Source organism: Chiloscyllium plagiosum, unplaced genomic scaffold (assembly GCF_037043375.1).
Source record: "Chiloscyllium plagiosum isolate Xiang-an unplaced genomic scaffold, Cpla_swu_hap1 HiC_scaffold_4, whole genome shotgun sequence".
NCBI classification, from domain to species: domain Eukaryota; kingdom Metazoa; phylum Chordata; class Chondrichthyes; order Orectolobiformes; family Hemiscylliidae; genus Chiloscyllium; species Chiloscyllium plagiosum.
The window spans coordinates 108,278,361-108,297,359 of record NW_028270142.1 but is presented as its reverse complement, the minus strand read 5'-3'; the positions used below and the strand labels follow the sequence as shown (position 1 = coordinate 108,297,359).

At 42.0% G+C, this 18,999-nt stretch overlaps 1 protein-coding gene across 2 annotated transcripts in view; it reads left to right on the top strand.

The window, feature by feature from the left end:
* Nucleotides 1-18,999, top strand: part of LOC122547880 (uncharacterized) — a 121,580-nt gene that overhangs the window by 67,492 nt on the left and 35,089 nt on the right. For both annotated transcript variants that reach the window (XM_087986569.1, XM_087986570.1), the window contains exon 3: nt 10,725-10,913. In XM_087986569.1, coding sequence (XP_087842695.1) covers nt 10,725-10,913 — 189 coding nt within the window. The remainder of the gene's footprint in view (nt 1-10,724; nt 10,914-18,999) is intronic.

The window sequence follows — 18,999 nt, the reverse complement described above, 5'->3', positions numbered from 1 at the left end:
ACTTACATCGACCTTAAAAGAGAATTTGTCTTAAATTTACAGAGGCCTATAGATCGTGAATGACATTAGTATGAAAATGAAAAATATTGCAGCTAATATCTTCCATTACTGCAAGTTGACTAGAGGTCATTTGTTTGGTAGCATGACAAAAAACTTAGATATTTTTAATCAACATTGCTGGGTTTAGTTGGGTAAGAGTTGACATTAAAATTTAAATCAGTAATGATCTAATTAAGTGTTAGAACAGGTTAAAAGGGCTGAATGGTCTTCCCTGGTTCCTTTGCTTCCAACTGGGACAGTGGGGCATTGTAGACAATTCCCTGTCTCATCCAGAGAAAATAGGCAGCTAAGAAGCCATAATACTGACCCTATGAGGAAAACAAAAACAAATAACTTCCCTCTTACCTCTCTTGGGTGGGTGAAAAGGCATGTCTTTTGAAGGAAATTTTTTTAAACCTTTTGTGTATTGTAATTTTTAATAATAAGTATGAAGTAAGCTTTTGAGTATATTTAATTTGAAAGAAAAGATCATGTTTGCTGACACAATACCCCAAGATATAAATACAATGAAATGTACTTATTTCCTCACGTGCACAGAAACACACTCCAATATAAACAAAGATGGATTCCAGAGATCAAGCATACATTTAGGTTATTGACAAAAGTATTAGAAGTAAGTCAATGTTTGCATTTCACTCCTTTAAGATGCCTTTTTTGCATGCTTGGAGGGTTTTATCCCCTGATTCTTGGATGAGCGTACTTGTGTTTTCAGATAAAATTGTGGCCAAGTTTCAGTGGAGACAAATCTTTATAGGAGAAGACAAATCTCTTTCTCACTGGCTAAGTTGACTGGTTGTTCAGGCATGGTTCTGTTGTTCTAGATGGAGAAATAGCCCTCTTGTTAGTTTCGAGACTGACATGATTCTGCCTAGTTCTTGGAACAATGAGCTCTGTTATCTCAAGTCAGTTTTGATCAATGACCCACCTGATCAACACTTGTATTGTCTTCATAAGTGTTTCAAAATTAGCAAGTTAATAAATTTGCATTTGATTTACTATCACTCATTTCTAATTTGCAAAATTTTCAGAAGCAGGTTGACTCATAAGTTAAATTCTTTCCGTGCAGAAATCATAAACAGTAGTCACCTGACCTTTAGCAACTTTTGTAGCGACATATTGTCCACTTTTAAAAGCCAAATTGACCTAAATCAGTACCTTGAGTTTATAGATGTGATATATTTCCTGGAAATGACACAGAGTTAATGTTTCAGGTTGATAACTTTTCATCAGAACTGGGTTTGCTTTTGTCTTATTGAGAGTAATAACTGCAGTTTGAGATGTGACCAGGCAACATTGCTTGTGTTCTAGCTTGCTGAAATTTTAACCATCTTGTCTGTAAGACAGCACATCACATACTTGGAAACACAGTCCTCTACAAATGTTTTCATTGGTAGTCTGTTCAGAGAAGGAGAGCTGCCACTTCTACATCTTCTGGTATACAAGTGGTTCGAGCTCCACACTATTCATTTGATTCTTTGATGGTAGTTGTTTCAGATGGGTGAGAGTTTTCCATCAGTTTAGCCCACCATCCAGTCTATTTCCTTATTGCACTCTTACTTCTGAGTTGGAAAGTTACAGCCCCACTTATGAGTCTTGACATGTACAGCTCTGTAAAACTATTATATTTAGAGGAAAAAAATTAGGCAGAACGGAGAAAAAACGCACTGTAAGGCAAGGACTAAATTCAATGACAAATTGACTTCTCACAATTCGTTTGAACATGTGCTGATGAGATCTGATTGCTGACAGATGCAGTACAATAGCAAATCTTCAAATTCAATTGAGAAACATTTCAAAGTCCTGATTATTGAAACGTTATTAATTTGTTTGAAACTACCCCACTGAGATAGCTATAGAGAGTGTTGCTTTTAGCTCCAAATTCTCACACTTAATAAGAAAAACTATTCTGTCTGTCCTTACAAACGTCTTCAGCAACATCCACAGCTTCAAGGTGTGCTTTGAAAAAGCCTGTCCCAGTGTGACAGCAGCATTTATCTACTAGGATTTTCCATGCCTTTTCGCTCAGCAATTAAAATAATAAAGCTCCACCAAACCTTTCTCTGATAACTTTGCTGGACACTGCTTTCCAAACTCACTTGTTTAATGGCAAGATTAACTATACTTTCCTTTAACATTTGGCCTTCAACTTCGAGAAAACACATGATAAATTAATTGCAACTCAGTAATATCCAAATGTGTTCACAATTCAATTTTCATAATCCATAAATACATATGTTCCCACCACTGAAGAAAACAATTTTGATGTTCTAAGAACTTCTAAACTGAACATTAATACAAAAGCTGAGCAAGTATATGCACTTCTCTACACAATTAAATGTTTAGTAGATTATGTTATTGTTTGCCAAGAGGTACCTGAAACACCTGAAAAATTTGAGGTGTATTGGAAATCTTTGACAATTATTTTAATTCTGGAACAGATATGATTCTTGATAGGGTAAGATTCGATAAACGAGCAAAGTGTCTAGATGAATCCGTAGATGATTTGTAGATCTCAGTTATCTGTAAGAATAATAGGGTGGTTATGGTAGGGTATTTAACTTTCCAAACATAGACTGGGACTGCCTTAGCGTTAAGGGTTTAGATGGAGAGGAATTCGTTAAGTGTGTACAAGAAAACTTTCTGATTCAGTATGTGGGTGTACTTATTAGAGAAGGTGCAAAGCTTGACCTACTCTTGAGAAATAAGGCTGGGCAGGTGACTGAGGTGTCAGTGGGGGAGTACTTTGGGGCTAGTGACCATAATTCTGTTTAAAATAGTGATGGAAAAGGATAGACCAGATCTAAAAGTTGAAGTTCTAAATTGGAGAAAGGCTAATTTTGACGGTATTAAACAAAAACTTTCAAAAGCTGAGGCAAAGGGACGGTTGGAAAATGGGAATCTTCAGAAATGAGATAACGAGAGTCCAGAGACAGTATATTCCTGTCAGGGTGAAAGGGAAGGCTGGTAGGTATAGGGAATGCTGGATGACTAAAGAAATTGAGGGTTTGGTTAAGAAAAAGAAGGAAGCATATGTCAAGTATAGACAGGATAGATCGAATAAATCCTTAGAAGAGTATAAAGGAAGTAGGAATATACTTAAGATGGAAATCAGGAGGGCAAAAAGGGGACATGAGAGAGCTTTGGCAAATATAGTGAACAAGAATCCAAAGGGTTTTTACAAATACATTAAGGACAAAAGGGGAACTAGGGAGAGAATAGGGCCCCTCAATGATCAGCAAGGCAGCAAGGCAGCAAGGAGCCGCAGGAGATGGGGCAGATACTAAATGAGTATTTTGCATTAGTATTTGCTGTGGAAGTGGACATGGAAGATATGGAATATAGGGAAATAGATGGTGACATCTTGGAAAATGTCCATATTACAGAGGAGGGAGTGCTGGATGTCTTGAAATGCAGAAAAGTGGATAAATCCCCAGGACCTGATTGGGTGTACCCTAGAACTCTGTGGTAAGCTAGGGATGTGATTGCAGGGCCTCTTGCTGAGATATTTGTATCATCAACAGTCACAGGTGAGGTGCCGGAAGACTGGAGATTGGCTAACGTGGTGCTAATGTTTAAGAAGGGTAGTAAGGACAAGCCAGGGAACTATAGACCAGAGCTCCCCACCCCCACCCTCCTCTAGCTTATCTCTCCACGCTTCAGGCTCTCTGCCTTTATTCCTGATGAAGGGCTTTTGCCCGAAACGTCGATTTTGCTGCTCGTCGGATGCTGCCTGAATTGCTGTGCTCTTCCAGCACCACTGATCCAGACTATAGACCAGTGAGCCTCACGTCGGTGGTGGGCAAGTTGTTGGAGGGAATCCTGAGGGACAGGATGTACATATATTTGGAAAGGCAAGGACTGATTAGGGATAATCAACATGGCTTTGTGCATAGGAAATCATGTCTCACAAATTTGATTAAGTGTTTTTAAGGAGTAACAAAGAGGATTGATGAGGGCATAGCGGTATATGGACTACAGTAAGGCATTCGACAAGATTCCTCATGGGAGACTGGTGAGCAAGGTTCGACCTCAACGAATACAGGGAGAGCTAGCCATTTGGATACAGAATTGGCTCAAAGGTAGAAGACAGAGAGTGGTGGTGGAGGGTTGTTTTTCAGACTGGAGACCTGTGGCCATTGGAGTGCCACAAGGATCGGTGCTGGGTCCACTACTTTTCATCACTTATATAAATGATTTGGATGTGAACACAAGAGGTATAGTGAGTAAGCTTGCAAATGACACCAAAATTGGAGGTGTAGTGGACAGCGAAGAAGATTACCTCAGATTACATCGGGATCTTGATCAGATGGGCCAATGGGCTGAGAAGTGGCAGTTTAATTTAGATAAATGTGAAGTGCTGCATTTTGGTAAAACAAATCTTAGCAGGACATATACACTTAGTGGTAAGGTCCGAGGGAGTGTTGCTGAACAAAGAGACCTTGGAGTGCAGGTTCATAGCTCCTTGAAAGTGGAGTCACAGGTAGATAGGATAGTGAAGAAGGCGTTTGGTATGCTTTCCCTTATTGGTCAGAGTATTGAGTACAGGAGTTAGGAGGTCATGTTGTGGCTGTACAGGACATTGGTTAGGCCACTGTTGGAATATTGCGTGCAATTCTGGTCTGCTTCCTATTGGAAAAATGTTGTGAAACTTGAAAAGGTTCAGAAAAGATTTACAAGGATGTTGCGAGGATTGGAGGATTTGAGCTACAGGGAGAGGTTGAATAGGCTGGGGCTGTTTTCCCTGGAATCAAAAAGTTCAGATTCCAAGTGGCAACAAAGTTTGAGAAGGCATACGAGTAGATTGCACTGCTGCATCATAGTGCCAGGGATCTGTGTTTGATTTCACCCTCGGCTACTGTCTGTATTGAGTTTGCACATTCTCCCGGTGTTGGTTTTTTTAGATTACTTACAGTATGGAAACAGGCCCTTCGGCCCAACAAGTCCACACCACCCCGCCGAAGCGCAATCCACCCATACCCCTACCCCTACCCCTACCCCTACCCCTACATTTACCCCTTACCTAACACTACGGGCAATTTAGCATGGCCAATTCACCTGACCTGCACATCTTTTGGATTGTGGGAGGAAACCGGAGCACCCGGAGGAAACTCACGCAGACACGGGGAGAACGTGCAAACTCCACACAGTCAGTCGCCTGAGGTGGGAATTGAACCCGGGTCTCTGGCACTGTGAGGCAGCAGTGCTAACCACTGTGCCACCGTGCCACCCACCCTCTCACAGACCAAAGCTGGCCAGGTTAAGTGGTCTGCCCATGCTAAATTGTCCCTGATGTCCAGGGATGTGCAGGCTAGGTAGATAAGCCATGGGAAATGTAGGGTTACAGGATAGGGGACGGTCAGTGCGGACCTGATGGGCCAAATGGCCTGCTTCCACACTGTAGCAATTCTGTGATTCTTTATAAGCAAATTGGCAGAAACTGAATCATCTACATTACTTCAGAGGGTGCATTACGACAGACAATGGAAGCATCTGCAACTGAATTTGACACACAGCACAGTGAACAACTATCTATTCCAACTTCAAGCCTGTCACTAGGAGCTGGGGTGAAGGGACAAGTTGAAGTAAAATGCCTGACCACTCCATTTTCCAAGGAAGAATCCCCAACAATAGGACAGGGTAACATAACAAGTAAGACTGAATCTCTAGGTATTGCAAATAAGGAAGTGAACAAGATGATTACGCCAATCATCCAGTCACTGAGAGGGGAGATGGAAGACCAAAATACTCAAGAAGTTGAATAATTATCTTATTCAAGAAGTGGAAAGAGAACCAAATTCTATTAACACAAATTGAAGGTGTAGTCAATGCAATTCCATGGAAGACACCACTATGAAAAGACAAATGACATGCAAAAACCTGGAATGTTGCAAAGAAAGAAATTGGCTGATGAAACAGGGATCACACAACAGCAATAAACAATAATCATATATTGTTGACTCCTCTACAAAGGAAATACAAGTGATTAAAGGCCCTCCAGTTCAAGAGAGAACCATAGACTTCACATTGTCTGAAAGACAGTCCAATTAAACTACCTTCAAGCCAACAAACTTACTTTACGTATCCAGATGATGTGGAGGTTTCATTCTTATCCCCAAATATGTTCTCTTTAGTCTTGAAAGACTGGTAAAGACTTTGGGGAAAATGGAGTAGTGGTAAATGTAAATATATATTTAAAAAGCAGTAATTGTACGATGGAAAAAAAGACTTGCGGGGAGATGTTGGCCCCAATTTGTGCCAGGACAGAGAGCGTCCCATCCTCGCAAGAATGCTGGGAGGAATCTCATCCACAATTCTCATCCCTGCACCTGGATTCTTTCATTTTCACAGTGGGAAGATTTTGGGGCGAGTTTATATTTCATGCATGTCCAATTTCTGGAGAAATCTGGCCATATACGTGACCAGCTGCTTTCTCTGAAAATGGATTTCGTGATCCCTGGAGTGTGGAACCCAGAGTACGGAGATTAGACCAGATTTGAACAGGCCACTTCTCAGTGCTATTCTTTTGGATGGTCAGGGTACTTCTTTGATGAGCTGAGGCACTCCTACAAATATGGGCATTAAGGGCATGGATCTTTCTTGTGAAGGGGATATCTGGTATTCTTTCTAGTTGAGAGTCAGGCGGGGATAAAAGTGTCCTTTATGATAGTTAACATCAGGGAAGAATGGGCATAAATAGTGCATAAATAGTGAGCCACCTTTCCACCTTTTCCTAACTTGTTGTTTTTCCTACATAACCAGATCCCTTCACGATTCAAGTCTCAAGCCATGACATCGTGCAGCCATATCTTTGCAATGGCAACCAAATGTGTATTTATTTTCCTTTGCACTTTCAATTCTCATTTACTTTGTTTTGAATGTTATGTGCATTCAGATAGAGTGTTTCATTATATCACTTTTTTGTAACTTTGTATCTTATTGTTGGTTTCCTCTTAGATTTTTTATCTCTATCCTATACTGTCATAGTCTGTTTGTCTTTATCAGTATTGGTGCAAAGGGAAGAGAAGAGGTGTGAGGGGTAAATGTTGAAGAAATGTTTTACATATCTCTCAATCTTTCAGATTTGGCAGGATGCATTTGGTGCAGGTGAGATAGCTTTGGGAGAGATAAGGCATCCTTTGGGACTGTGAAAAGGAATGCTAGTGTATAAAAAATGCATAAACCTGCAAATTTGTCAAGAAACTGTTTAAAAATAGGCAGTTAAAATGCTTGCTCATTTGGAAGTGTCTGGTAATATAAAACCATTATAGGAATTGGTCTGCATGATTGATTCGATAAACTTTTTTTCACAATGGGGAGAAAGTGAGGTCTGCAGATGCTGGAGATCAGAGATGGAAATGTGTTGCTGGAAAAGCGCAGCAGGTCAGGCAGCATCTAGGGAACAGGAGAATCGACGTTTCGGGCATTAGCCCTTCTTCTTTCACAATGGGGTGCCTGTAGCTCCATCTGTTAATGAATGGAAATGTTCACTGATGTAATGTTTTTAAGTATTTCAGTGAGGGAAGTGTTAACCACAAGTGAAATGTTTGTTCACATAACAATTATTTTGAAATTTCACTGTCTTCGAGGCTTGTTTATTATGAGATTGTGCTTTTTTGCAAGAGTGACCTACCAATCAACTGGGAAGTTTATTTTCTGTTGTGATGCCTCCCGGTAAATGCCCATGCTGAATAATAGGCATATTCATAGAATGCCCACAGTGTGCAAGCAGGCCATTCAGCCCATAGAGTTCATGCTGATTATCCAAAGGCATCCCACCCCATCCCTCTCGCCCTGCATTTCCCATGGCTAAAGCACTTAACATACACAGCTTTGGATTGTGGGAGGAAACCAGAACACCTGGAGGAAACGTATGCAAACACAGGGAAAATGTGCAAACTCCACGCAGACAGTCACTCAAGGTTGGAATCAAATCCCTGGTGCTGTGCAGTAGCGGTGCTGACTACTGAGCCACCATCACCTGGTGAGTTTGTGTTGAGTTGGCATAGAGGATATAAAAAACTATATGAATGATGGTTTTTTTACCTGCAATGGAGATGGAGCAGTGCTCCCATCTGCATAGTTTCTGTCTTATCTTGGCGATACACACCTCCCATGTTTTGGCGCATGACCTGAGCCCTTCTGAACCATATGCCCAGCACTTTCAGTCATCTGTCCTGACGGTGAAGGACATAAAGGATCGGTTGGCCCAAAAAGAGCATGGCCTCATTCTTGCCTTGGCTCCTGAAGCCAGTTCAAACTGGTCACTGATGATCATGAGTTTGTGCACTGACAGCAGATTCAAGCCGAAAATGGTGATGTCATCCATATACAAGGAAGCTTTGACCTGCAGGCCTCCACTGCCTGGAACAGTCACCCCTAAGGGCTCGCATCCTTCCAGATGGATTTGGCAAAAGGTTCTATACAACACACAAACAAGGCAACAAAGAATGAGCAGTGATCTATTCTGGTCTATCCCCTGAGCTTGCACCACTGAAGTCACATGAGCCATCTTCCACTTTATTTGGAAGTCAAAGAAGGACTGGGTCCAAGGGACACCATGTATAAAGCTCTGGATAAGGTGGGGAAGAACATATCCAATGTTACTTCACTCTGATGGCCACCTTTGTGTGCGGCTGCATCAAGATATGTGTAGACCCTCGGTATGCAAACGTTAAGTGCCACTACATACTGTAGTTCTACCTGTCCCTAGTGTAATGAAGGATGGGCTTGGCCTTGTTGCCAAGGAACATTCCAAGGTTGGACTATTCTGTGTCATCAGTCTCACCAGGAAAAATTTGTAAAGGAAAATACCTTTGACCACAAGTCCATCAGAAAGTGGTCAGCATATAGTGTTCTTGAGATCCTGCAGGAAAAGGAGTGGGTGATCCTTTTGGGTTGTTCCCTGAGCAGACTGTCAAAGTCATTTCATAGATTTCCTCATCAGTAGAACTTTCCAACAAGCACTTACTTGGTGTGAGAAGGGCACTTACTGTGAGATTCTTCATGTACGCCCAGTCTCGGTGTGCCACTGCATGTTGTCCTCGAAGCAGTTGTGAGGAAGAAAGGGGACCTGCTAGAGACAAACCTCCTTCTGGAATGTGCTTTGCAAAGGAATTCTGAAGAAAGATGCAATGGCTTTTGTTGAAGTTCGTTCCGAGCAGCTCCCTGATGCCAGATTCTGTGCTCTATGGTCTGTTCTCTGGGACACACACCGAGACTGCACCTGGAGGACCATCAATATGGTGAAAGATGCTCTTTGGCCTGCCCAAAACTTATTGGTTTTCCTGTGAAAAGAGTTGACGTCAACCGAATGTTGCAGACTGGCACATTGCAAGCTCAAGGATTATGTGCTGAGGGACGCACTAAAGCTTGTTGGCAGCTGCCACCAAAGCACCATGGGGAAAAACCCCTGTTTAAAGTCTTTCTGCTGAAGTTAATAGGGGTCCGTTTAATTATCAGACCCTTTCAATGTCTTCAATGTTTGTAAATATAGCCCTGTGTAAGTAGGAAATTGGCTTTTGATTACAATTCCAGAGAATGCCAAATTTCCAATTTTTGTTGTTATTCATATGCAAAGGCTGTACAGAAATGCTTCAGTAACTGTGTATGTATATAAAGACTTCTTGTGAATAAAGTATACTTTTGCAATAAAAAAAGGATGATTGGACTGTATGGGGTACGAGGGACATGAGAAATGACTATAGGAATGTTTAAGAGATAGGAGGGGCTATGAGGGGTGAGGGCAAGGCTGGCAAGGATAGATCATAAAAATGAAGGATTAAGGTCTTGAGAGCAGGAGGAATACTTTCTGTTTAAATAATTACTTTTAAACTTTATAGCAGTATTGGAAGCTCTACATAAGCTTTCCACCCAATCTGAATCAAGAACTGGATAACCTCTTAGGACCTTCCAGGATTGCCAATCCAGCTCACACATTTCTGGATCAAAATTATGAGATGTAATTGGCTATTTATAAAGATTAGGATTGCAAAGTCTGGATCTTCCCCGACTTTGCAAAAATCAGGGCAGCTGTATATGGGTCTGGATGGGTTTATACAAATGCAATAAGGCACCATCCACTGTGTTGATGTCACAAGGACTTGGTTAGAGTGACCTAAGTGCTAATGTGCTCCAGAGCCTGTTAGTAGTCTTTTTTCACGTGATCAGTAAACAGTTGCAGTAATACAATAAATTCCCTGTCGTTTATTGAACAAGAATCTTATAAATATCATACAACACCAGGGGTTGGTCCAACAGGTTTATTTGGAAATACATGCTTTTGGAGCACTGTTCCTTCATCAGGTAGCTAGCTCTGAAAGCTTGTACTTCCAAATAAACCTGTTGGACTATAACCTGGTGTAATGTGATTTTTAACTTTGTTCACCCAAGTCCAACACTGGCACCTCCACATCAAGAGTCTTTTAGTTAGATCACATAGGTATGATTCTTCTCAATAGACCATTGAACCTTTGGACTCGACCACCTTGGGCTTGAGGAGCGTCCACACACAGCAATTACCATTATGAATTCTTGAGAGGGATATAATCAATAATAATTTCAGATATATTTTATAATTTTGTCATTAGTCACCTAGGCAAGTCTGGAAGAGAGTGGAGCCCAAATGTTAATTTTCATATTTACACAGCAATTTGTTCTTCCCATAGATGTAATGCTCAGGACTACATCTGGCACAAAGGGATTCGATGTGAATTTATCATCACAGAGTTCCAGGTGATGTGTATAGCTGTTGGTTCCTCGGCAGTGGTGATCCTGCTCCTCTTTATGCTCACTGTCTTCTTTGCAAAGAAGGTGTACTCCTTAAAAACTGAAAACAAAAAGCTTCGGAAGAGGAGGTGAGTATAGTGAAACCATCCCTCTGGAACAAAGGTAATGGTGAGTACATGAAAAAGTGTTTTAATAATTTTCATTAAAACAACACCAGTATCAGATCTGATCTACTTATCACTCTTCCACTTTTCAAACCTTTATTTCACTTTTTGTCTTTCATGTCTTTATTTTTATCTCTTTCTGAAATATTTCTTTTCCTCTCTATCTCTGTGTCTTACATGGTTGCTTTAGTATGTTTTCTTAATTACTTTTCATTTATCTTATTCTTCCTGACTTACTTTCCTCTGGTATTTGTCTCTCAATCTGTGGGATAGGGAGCATAAGACAGTGATCCGGTTAGTGAGAGGGACAAGTTGCACACACTTGAAGGGATTCAATGGAGAAGTGGTAATATCACCGGACTGGTAACCTAGGATCCCAGGTGATTGTTCTGGGCATATGGGTTTGAATCCCATCTTGGTTAGGTGATTGAATTTGATAACAAGGTAGGCTAATTGGCACAATATTTTGATTAATAAAAATCCATCTGGTTCTTTAAATCTCTTTGAGAAAAGAAATCTGCCACCTTTTCTGGTGTGGCCTGTATGGAGGAACCTCGATTATCCAAAGGGCTCGGGTGAGGAATATTTCGTTCGGTTAATTGAATGCTGGATAACATAGTTAGCTAAGTATCGGGACCTTGCGATTTTGCTTGGATAATCCGAAATTCGGTTTATCAAATGCTGGATAATCGAGGTTTCTCTATATATGATTTCAATCCAGAATAATATGGTTGACTTTTAACAGTCATCTGGGCAAATTAGGAATGGATAATAAATGCTGTCCTAACTAACGATGTCCACATAGAGTCATAGAGTCATAGAGATGTACATCACGGAAACAAATCCTTTGCTCCAACTCGTCCATGCCGACCAGATATCCCAACCCAATCTAGTCCCACCTGCCAGCACCCGGCCCATATCCCTCCAAACCCTTCCTATTCATATAGCCATCCAGATGCCTTTTAACTGTTGCAATTGTATTAGCATCCACCACTTCCTCTGACAGCTCATTCCATACACGTACCACCCTCTGTGTGAAAAAGGTGCCCCTTAGGTCTCTTTTATATCTTTCCCTTCTCACCCTAAATCTGCGCCCTCTAGTTCTGGACTCCCCCACCCCAGGGAAAATACTTTGTCTATTTATCCTATTCATGCCTCTCATGATTTTATAAACCTCTATATGGTCACCCCTCAGCCTCCGACGCTCCAGGGAAAACAGCCCTAGCACATCCAACCTCTCCCTATATTCAAATCGTCCAACCATAGCAACATCCTTGTAAATCTTTTCTGAGCCCTTTCAAGTTTCACATCATCTTTCCAATAGGGAGGAGACCAGAATTGCACGCAATATTCCAATAGTGGCCTAACCAATGTCCTGTACAGCCGCAACATGACCTCCCAACTCCTGTACTCAATACTCTAACCAATACAGCATACCAAATGCCTTCTTCACTATCCTATCGACTTGCAACTCCATTTTCAAGGAGCTATGAACCTGCACTCCAAGGTTTCTTTGTTCAGCAACACTCCCTAGGACCTTACCATTACGTATATAAGTTCTGCTAAGATTTGCTTTCCCAAAATGCAGCACCTCTCATTTATCTGAATTAAACTCCATCTGCCACTCTAAGCCCATTGGCCCATCTGATCAAGATCCTGTTGTAATCTGAGGTAACCTTCTTTGCTGTCCACTACATCTCCAATTTTGGTGTCATCTGCAAGCTTACTAGCTATACCTCTTGTACTCACATCCAAATAATTTATATAAATGATGAAAGGTAGTGGACCCAGCACTGATCCTTGTGGCACTCCAGTCTGAAAAACAGCCCTCCACCACCACCCTCTGTTCTACCTTGGAGCCAGTTCTGTATCCAAATGGCGAGTTCTCCCTGTATTCCATGAGATCTAACCTTGCTAACCAGTCTCCCATGGGGAACCTTGTTGAATGCCTTACTGAAGTCCATATAGATCACATTGACTGCTTCAATGAAAAATAACTCCCAAAGTCAATAATAACACCAGAGAAACAATGCTGACACACAGAGAGTGGTTTGTGTGTGGAATGAACTTTCAGAGGAAGTTCTGGATGCAGGTACAGTTACAACATTTAAAAAACATTTGGATAAATACATGAATAAGAAATGTTTGAAAGGTTATAGGCCAAGCGCAGGCAGGTGGGACTGGTTTAATTTTGGATTATGGTTGGCATGGATTAGTTCTACCAAAGGGTCTGTTTCCATGCTGCATGACTCTTTGACTCTATTAATACACTTCCACTGACCGTTTTGAAATAACACTCCCTGTAATACCTGTCAATAATAACATATTTCCAGATATAGCTTGTCAGTAATAACACATTCTTGGAGACTCCCTGTTAATAATAACATTATCCTAGAGATACGCTGTCAATAATAACCTTCCTGGAGACTCCCTGTCAATAATAACACACTCCTAGTGACTCCCTGTCAATAATAGCACATGCCCAGACAAACCTTGTCAGTAATAATACACGCCTGGTGTCCTGCTGTCAATAATAACACACACCTGGAGACTCACCTGTCAGTAATAATACTGTCCCAGAGCCACTCTGTCAATAATGTCACACTGCTGGAGACATCCTGGAAATAGATGGGTGGCAGGGTGGCTCAGTGGTTAGCGCTGCTGCCTCATAGCACCAAGGACCTGGGATTGATCCCTGCCTTGGGTGACTGTCTGGAGTTTGCACAATCTACCTGTGTCTGTATGTTTCCTTCCACAATCCAAAAGATGTGCAGGTCAGATGAATTGGTCATGCTAAATTGCCCAAAGTGTTAGGTACATTAATCAGGGGTAAATGTAGGGGAATGGGTCTGGATGGGTTACTCTTCGGAGGGTTGGTGTAGACTTGTTGGGCTGAAGGGCCTGTTTCCATACTGTAGTGAATCTAATCTAGTAACATATGAACCATCCACGTGAACATACAAATTTGGAGCAGGAGCAGGTCTGCTCTGCATTTTTAAGGTCACAACTGGTATCGTTACTCTATGTTCATGCCTATGCCTTGTAACCTTTAATGCCTTTTACAAATCTAACTATGTTCTTATTCGTGTATTAAAAGGGTGGCTGTTTATTTTTAAACATTGATTGATAGATCTAGATTCTCCCATGTATCCTAACAAGATCCCTCAGGATCTTATGTCAAGTCAACCTTCACTCTTCTAAACATCCAAGCCTAGGTAGTTCAACATTTCCTAATAAAATACCCCGTTCAATGCAGGTATTACCTTTTCAGAGCTGCTACCAATGTATTTACATCTTCCTTAAATAGGCGACCAAATTTGTCCATGGCACAATATTGTATAGTACTCCAAATGTAGTCTCGGCACTTTTCTGTTTAACTGAAGCCCAAAATTCGAGGATAGCAAATGTGGTTCCCCTGTTCAAGAAGGGGAGTAGAGACAATCCTGGTAATTATAGACCAGTGAGCCTCACTTAAGTTGTTGATAAAGTGTTGGAAAAGGTTATAAGAGATAGGATTTATAATCATCTAGAAAAGAATAATTTGATTAGGGATAGTCAGCACGGTTTTGTGAAGAGTAAGTCGTGCCTCACAAACCTTATTGAGTTCTTTGAGAAGGTGACCAAACAGGTAGATGAGAGTAAACTGGTTGATGTGGTGAATATGGATTTCAGCAAGGCATTCGATAAGGTTCCCCACAGTAGGCTATTGTACAAAATGCGAGGAATGGGATTGTGTGAGATATAGCAGTTTGGATCAGAGGGTGGTGGTTGATGGGAAATGTTCATCCTGGAGGACCAATTCCAATGCCGAACAACCCAGATGGCCTCCTTCTTCAAAGACCGCAATTTTCCCTCAGACGTGGTTGACGATGCTCTCCACTGCATCTCTTCCACTTTCCGCTCCTCCGCCCTTGAACCCCGCCCCTCCAATCACCTCCAGGACGGAACCCCATTGGTCCTCACCTACCACCCCACCAACCTCCAGATTCATCGTATCATCCTTTGTCATTTCCGCCACCTCCAAACAGACCCCACCACCAAGGATATATTTCCTCCCCACCCCTATCAGCATTCCGGAAAGACCACTCCCTCCACAACTCCCTTGTCAGATCCACACCCCCCACCAACCCAACCTCCACTCCCGGCACCTTCCCCTGCAACCGCAAGAAATACAAAACTTGTGCCCACACCTCCCCCCTCACTTCCCTCCAAGGCCCCAAGGGATCCTTCCATATCCATCAGAAATTCAGCTGCACCTCCACATACATCATTTACTGCATCCGCTGCACCCGATGTGGCCTCCTCTATATTGGGGAGACAGGCCGCCTACTTGTGGAACATTTCAGAGAACACCTCTGGGACACCCGCACCAACCAACCCAACCGCCCCGTGGCTGAACATTTTAACTCCCCCTCCACTCTGCCAAGGACATGCAGGTCCTTGGCCTCATCCATCGCCATCCCATGGCAACACGATGCCTGGAGGAAGAGCGCCTTATCTTCCGCCTAGGAACCGTCCAACCAAAGGATGAATGCAGATTTCTCCAGCTTTCTCATTTCCCCTCCCCCCCACCTTTTCTCAGTCCTAACCCTCAGACTCAGCACCACCTTCTTGACCTGCAATCTTCTTCCCGATCCTCCACCACCCACCCTCCCCGGCCTATCACCCTCACCTTAACCTCCTTCCACCTATCGTATTCCCAGCGCCCCTCCCCCAAGTCCCTCCTCCCTACCTTTTATCTTAGCCTGCTTGGCACACCCTTCTCATTCCTGAAGAAGGGCTTATGCCCAAAATGTCGATTCTCCTGTTCCTTTGATGCTGCCTGACCTGCTGTGCTTTTCCAGCAACACATTTTTAAGCAATGTTCATCCTGGAGTCCAGTTACTAGTGGTGTACCGCAAGGGTCGGTGTTGGGTCCACTGCTGATGAGGGTGTAGAAGGGTGGGTAAGTAATTTTGCAGATGACACTAAGGTCAGTGGAGTTGTGGATAGTGACGAAGGATGTAGTAGGTTACAAAGAGATGTAGATAAACTGCAGAGCTGGACTGAGAGGTGGCAAATGGAATTTAATGCGGACAAGTGTGAGGTGATTCACTTTGGTCGGAGTAACCGGAATGCAAAGTACTGGGCTAATGATAAGATTCTTGGTAGTGTAGATGTGCAGAGAGATCTCGGTATCCAGGTACACAGATCCTTGAAAGTTGCCACCCAGATTGACAGTGTTGTTGAGAAGGCATACAGTGTTTTAGCTTTTATTAATAGAGGGATCAAGTTCCGGAGCCATGAGATTATGCTACAGCTATACAAAACTCTAGTGCGGCCGCACTTGGAGTATTGTGTACAGTTCTGGTCACCACATTATAAGAAGGATGCGGAAGCTTTGGAAAGGGTGCAGAGGAGATTTACTAGGATGTTGCCTGGTATGGAGGGAAGGTCTTACGAGGAAAGGCAGAGTGACTTGAGGCTGTTTTTGTTAGAGAGAAGAAGGTTGAGAGGTGACTTAATAGAAACATATAAGATAATCAGAGGGTTAGATAGGGTGGACAGGGAGAGCCTTTTTCCAAGAATGGTGACAGAGAGCACGAGGGGGCATAGCTTTAAATTGAGGGGTGATAGATATAGGACAGATGTCAGAGGTAGTTTCTTTACTCAGAGAGTAGTAAGGGTATGGAATGCTTTGCCTGCAACGGTAGTAAATTCGCCAACTTTAAGTACATTGAAGTCGTCATTGGACAAGCATATGGACGTACATGGAATCGTGTAGGTTAGATGGGCTTCAGATTGGTATGACAGGTCGGCGCAACATCGAGGGCTGAAGGGCCTGTACTGTGCTGTGATGTTCTATGTTCTAACCTTCCTACTTTCGTGTTTAGTATCCTGTGCAATAAATTATAACATTCTATTAACATTCCTAATTACTTGTTCTAGTCTTGTAAACAAATAAAGCTTGCCAAAAATTTAAAAAAACTTGAATTGGGGGAAGGCTGATTTTAACATTAGAAGACAGGATTGGGCCAAAATGGACTAGAAGCAGCTATTTGTAGGAAAATCTATATTGAAACAGCAAGAGCCTTTCATAAAGGAAATCGTGAAAGCATGGGGCCAACTTGTGCCTGTAAAAGCAAAAATTGGGGCCTAACATTCCAGATAACTGCATGAGGTATTTACAGGATTGAATAAGAAAAGAAAAGGAAGCTTGTGGTAGATATTAAGGGCTCAGTATTACAGAAACCCAAGAGGGTTACTCAAAAAGGAAATTAGAAAGTCAAAGGGGGGCATGATAAAACACTGGTAGATAAAATAAAGGTACATCCAAAGGTATTTTATGAGAAAATTAGGACAAGAGGATAACCAGGAATAGAATGAAACCTATTAAGGATCTAAGTGGCAAGCTGTGGGTAGAACTGGAAGATATAGGTGAGGTTTTAAATGAGTACTTTACATCAATATTCATGATAAAGAAGAATGATAGGCCAATGAGTCTAACATTGGTGGCAGAAACTGTTCGGAAAAATTTTAAGGGATAGAATTAATCTTCATTTGTAGAGGTAAAGATTAATCAAGGATAGTCAATACGGCTTCAGCATTGGGAAATCATATCTGACAGACTGATTAAGTTTTTCAAGGAAGTGATTAGGTTAATAGATAGAAGTATTGAGGTGAATGTGTTCCACATAGACTTCAGTTTGACAAGTTCTCAACTGGGGACTGGTCAAGAAGGTAAGAGCTCATGGGAATCAGGGCAATTTGGTAAATTGGAACCAACATTGGCTGAATGGCAGGATGCAAAAGGTGATATCTGAAGGTTGCTTTTGGGATTGGAAGCATATGTCTCGTGAGGTACTGCAGGGTTTCATGCTGGGTCTCTTGATGTTTGTTGTAGACATGAATGTGGAGATGGTTTGATCTGTAAATTCATCGATGACATGAAAATTGGTAGTGTGAATAGCAAGGAAGAAAGCCTTAGACTATTGGAAGATATAGACTGGTTGGTTAGATGGACAGTTCAATGGAAAATATAATTCAAACCTGTAAAGTGTGAGGTGAAAGCATTCTGAGAGCTAACAAGGCAAGAGAGTACTTGATTAATGATAGAACCAGAGAAAGTGCATAAGATCAGAGGGACTTTGGAGTGCATGGTCACAGATCCTTGAAGGAAGCAGGACAGTAGATCAGACAGTTAAAATGGTATATTGCTTTTATCTCTCCACCCTTCAGGCTCTCTGCCTGTATTCCTGATGAAGGGCTTTTGCCCGAAATGTCGATTTTACTGCTCCTTGGATGCTGCCTGAACTGCTGTGCTTTTCCAGCACCACTCTAATCTAGACTCTGGTTTCCAGCATCTGCGGTCATTGTTTTTACCTATGGCTTTTATAAGTCAAGGCATTGAATGCAAAAGCGGGGTGGTTGTGTTGGAGCAATGTGAGATATTAGTCAGGCCTCAACTGTGTGCAGTTTTGGTTGCTACACTATTGAAAGGATGTGATGTAGGAGTGAGGTTGCAGAGGAAATTCACCAGAATTTTGGCTGGGCTGGAGTATTTTAACAATGAATAGATATTAGATAGGTTGAGAGTTTTTTTTTGCTTACAGCAGACAAGGCTGAGGAGGGACTTGATTAAGGTGTAGAAAATTATGCAAGGCATAGTCTGGGTAGATAGGAAGAAATGTTTCCCCTCAGTGGAAGCATCAATACCCAGGGGCCATAAATTTAAGGTGAAGGGCAAGAGTTTCAGAGGGGATTTTAGGAAGAAATATTTCACCTAGAGGATGCTGAGTATTTGGAACTCACTACCTGAAGGGCTTGTAGAGGCAGGAACCGTCATGATATTGAAGAACTATTTAGATGATCACTTGAATGCCATAGCATATAAGACTAGGAGCTAAATGCTGGAAAATAGGACTAAGGTAGATGGGTGCTTAATGACGGGTGTGAACACAATGGCATGAAATGCCTCTTTCCAAGCTGTAGACATCTATGACTCAATGACTCCACCTGCATACTAATCTCTTTCAATTTATGCGTGAAAACATCAAGATCCGTCTTCTTC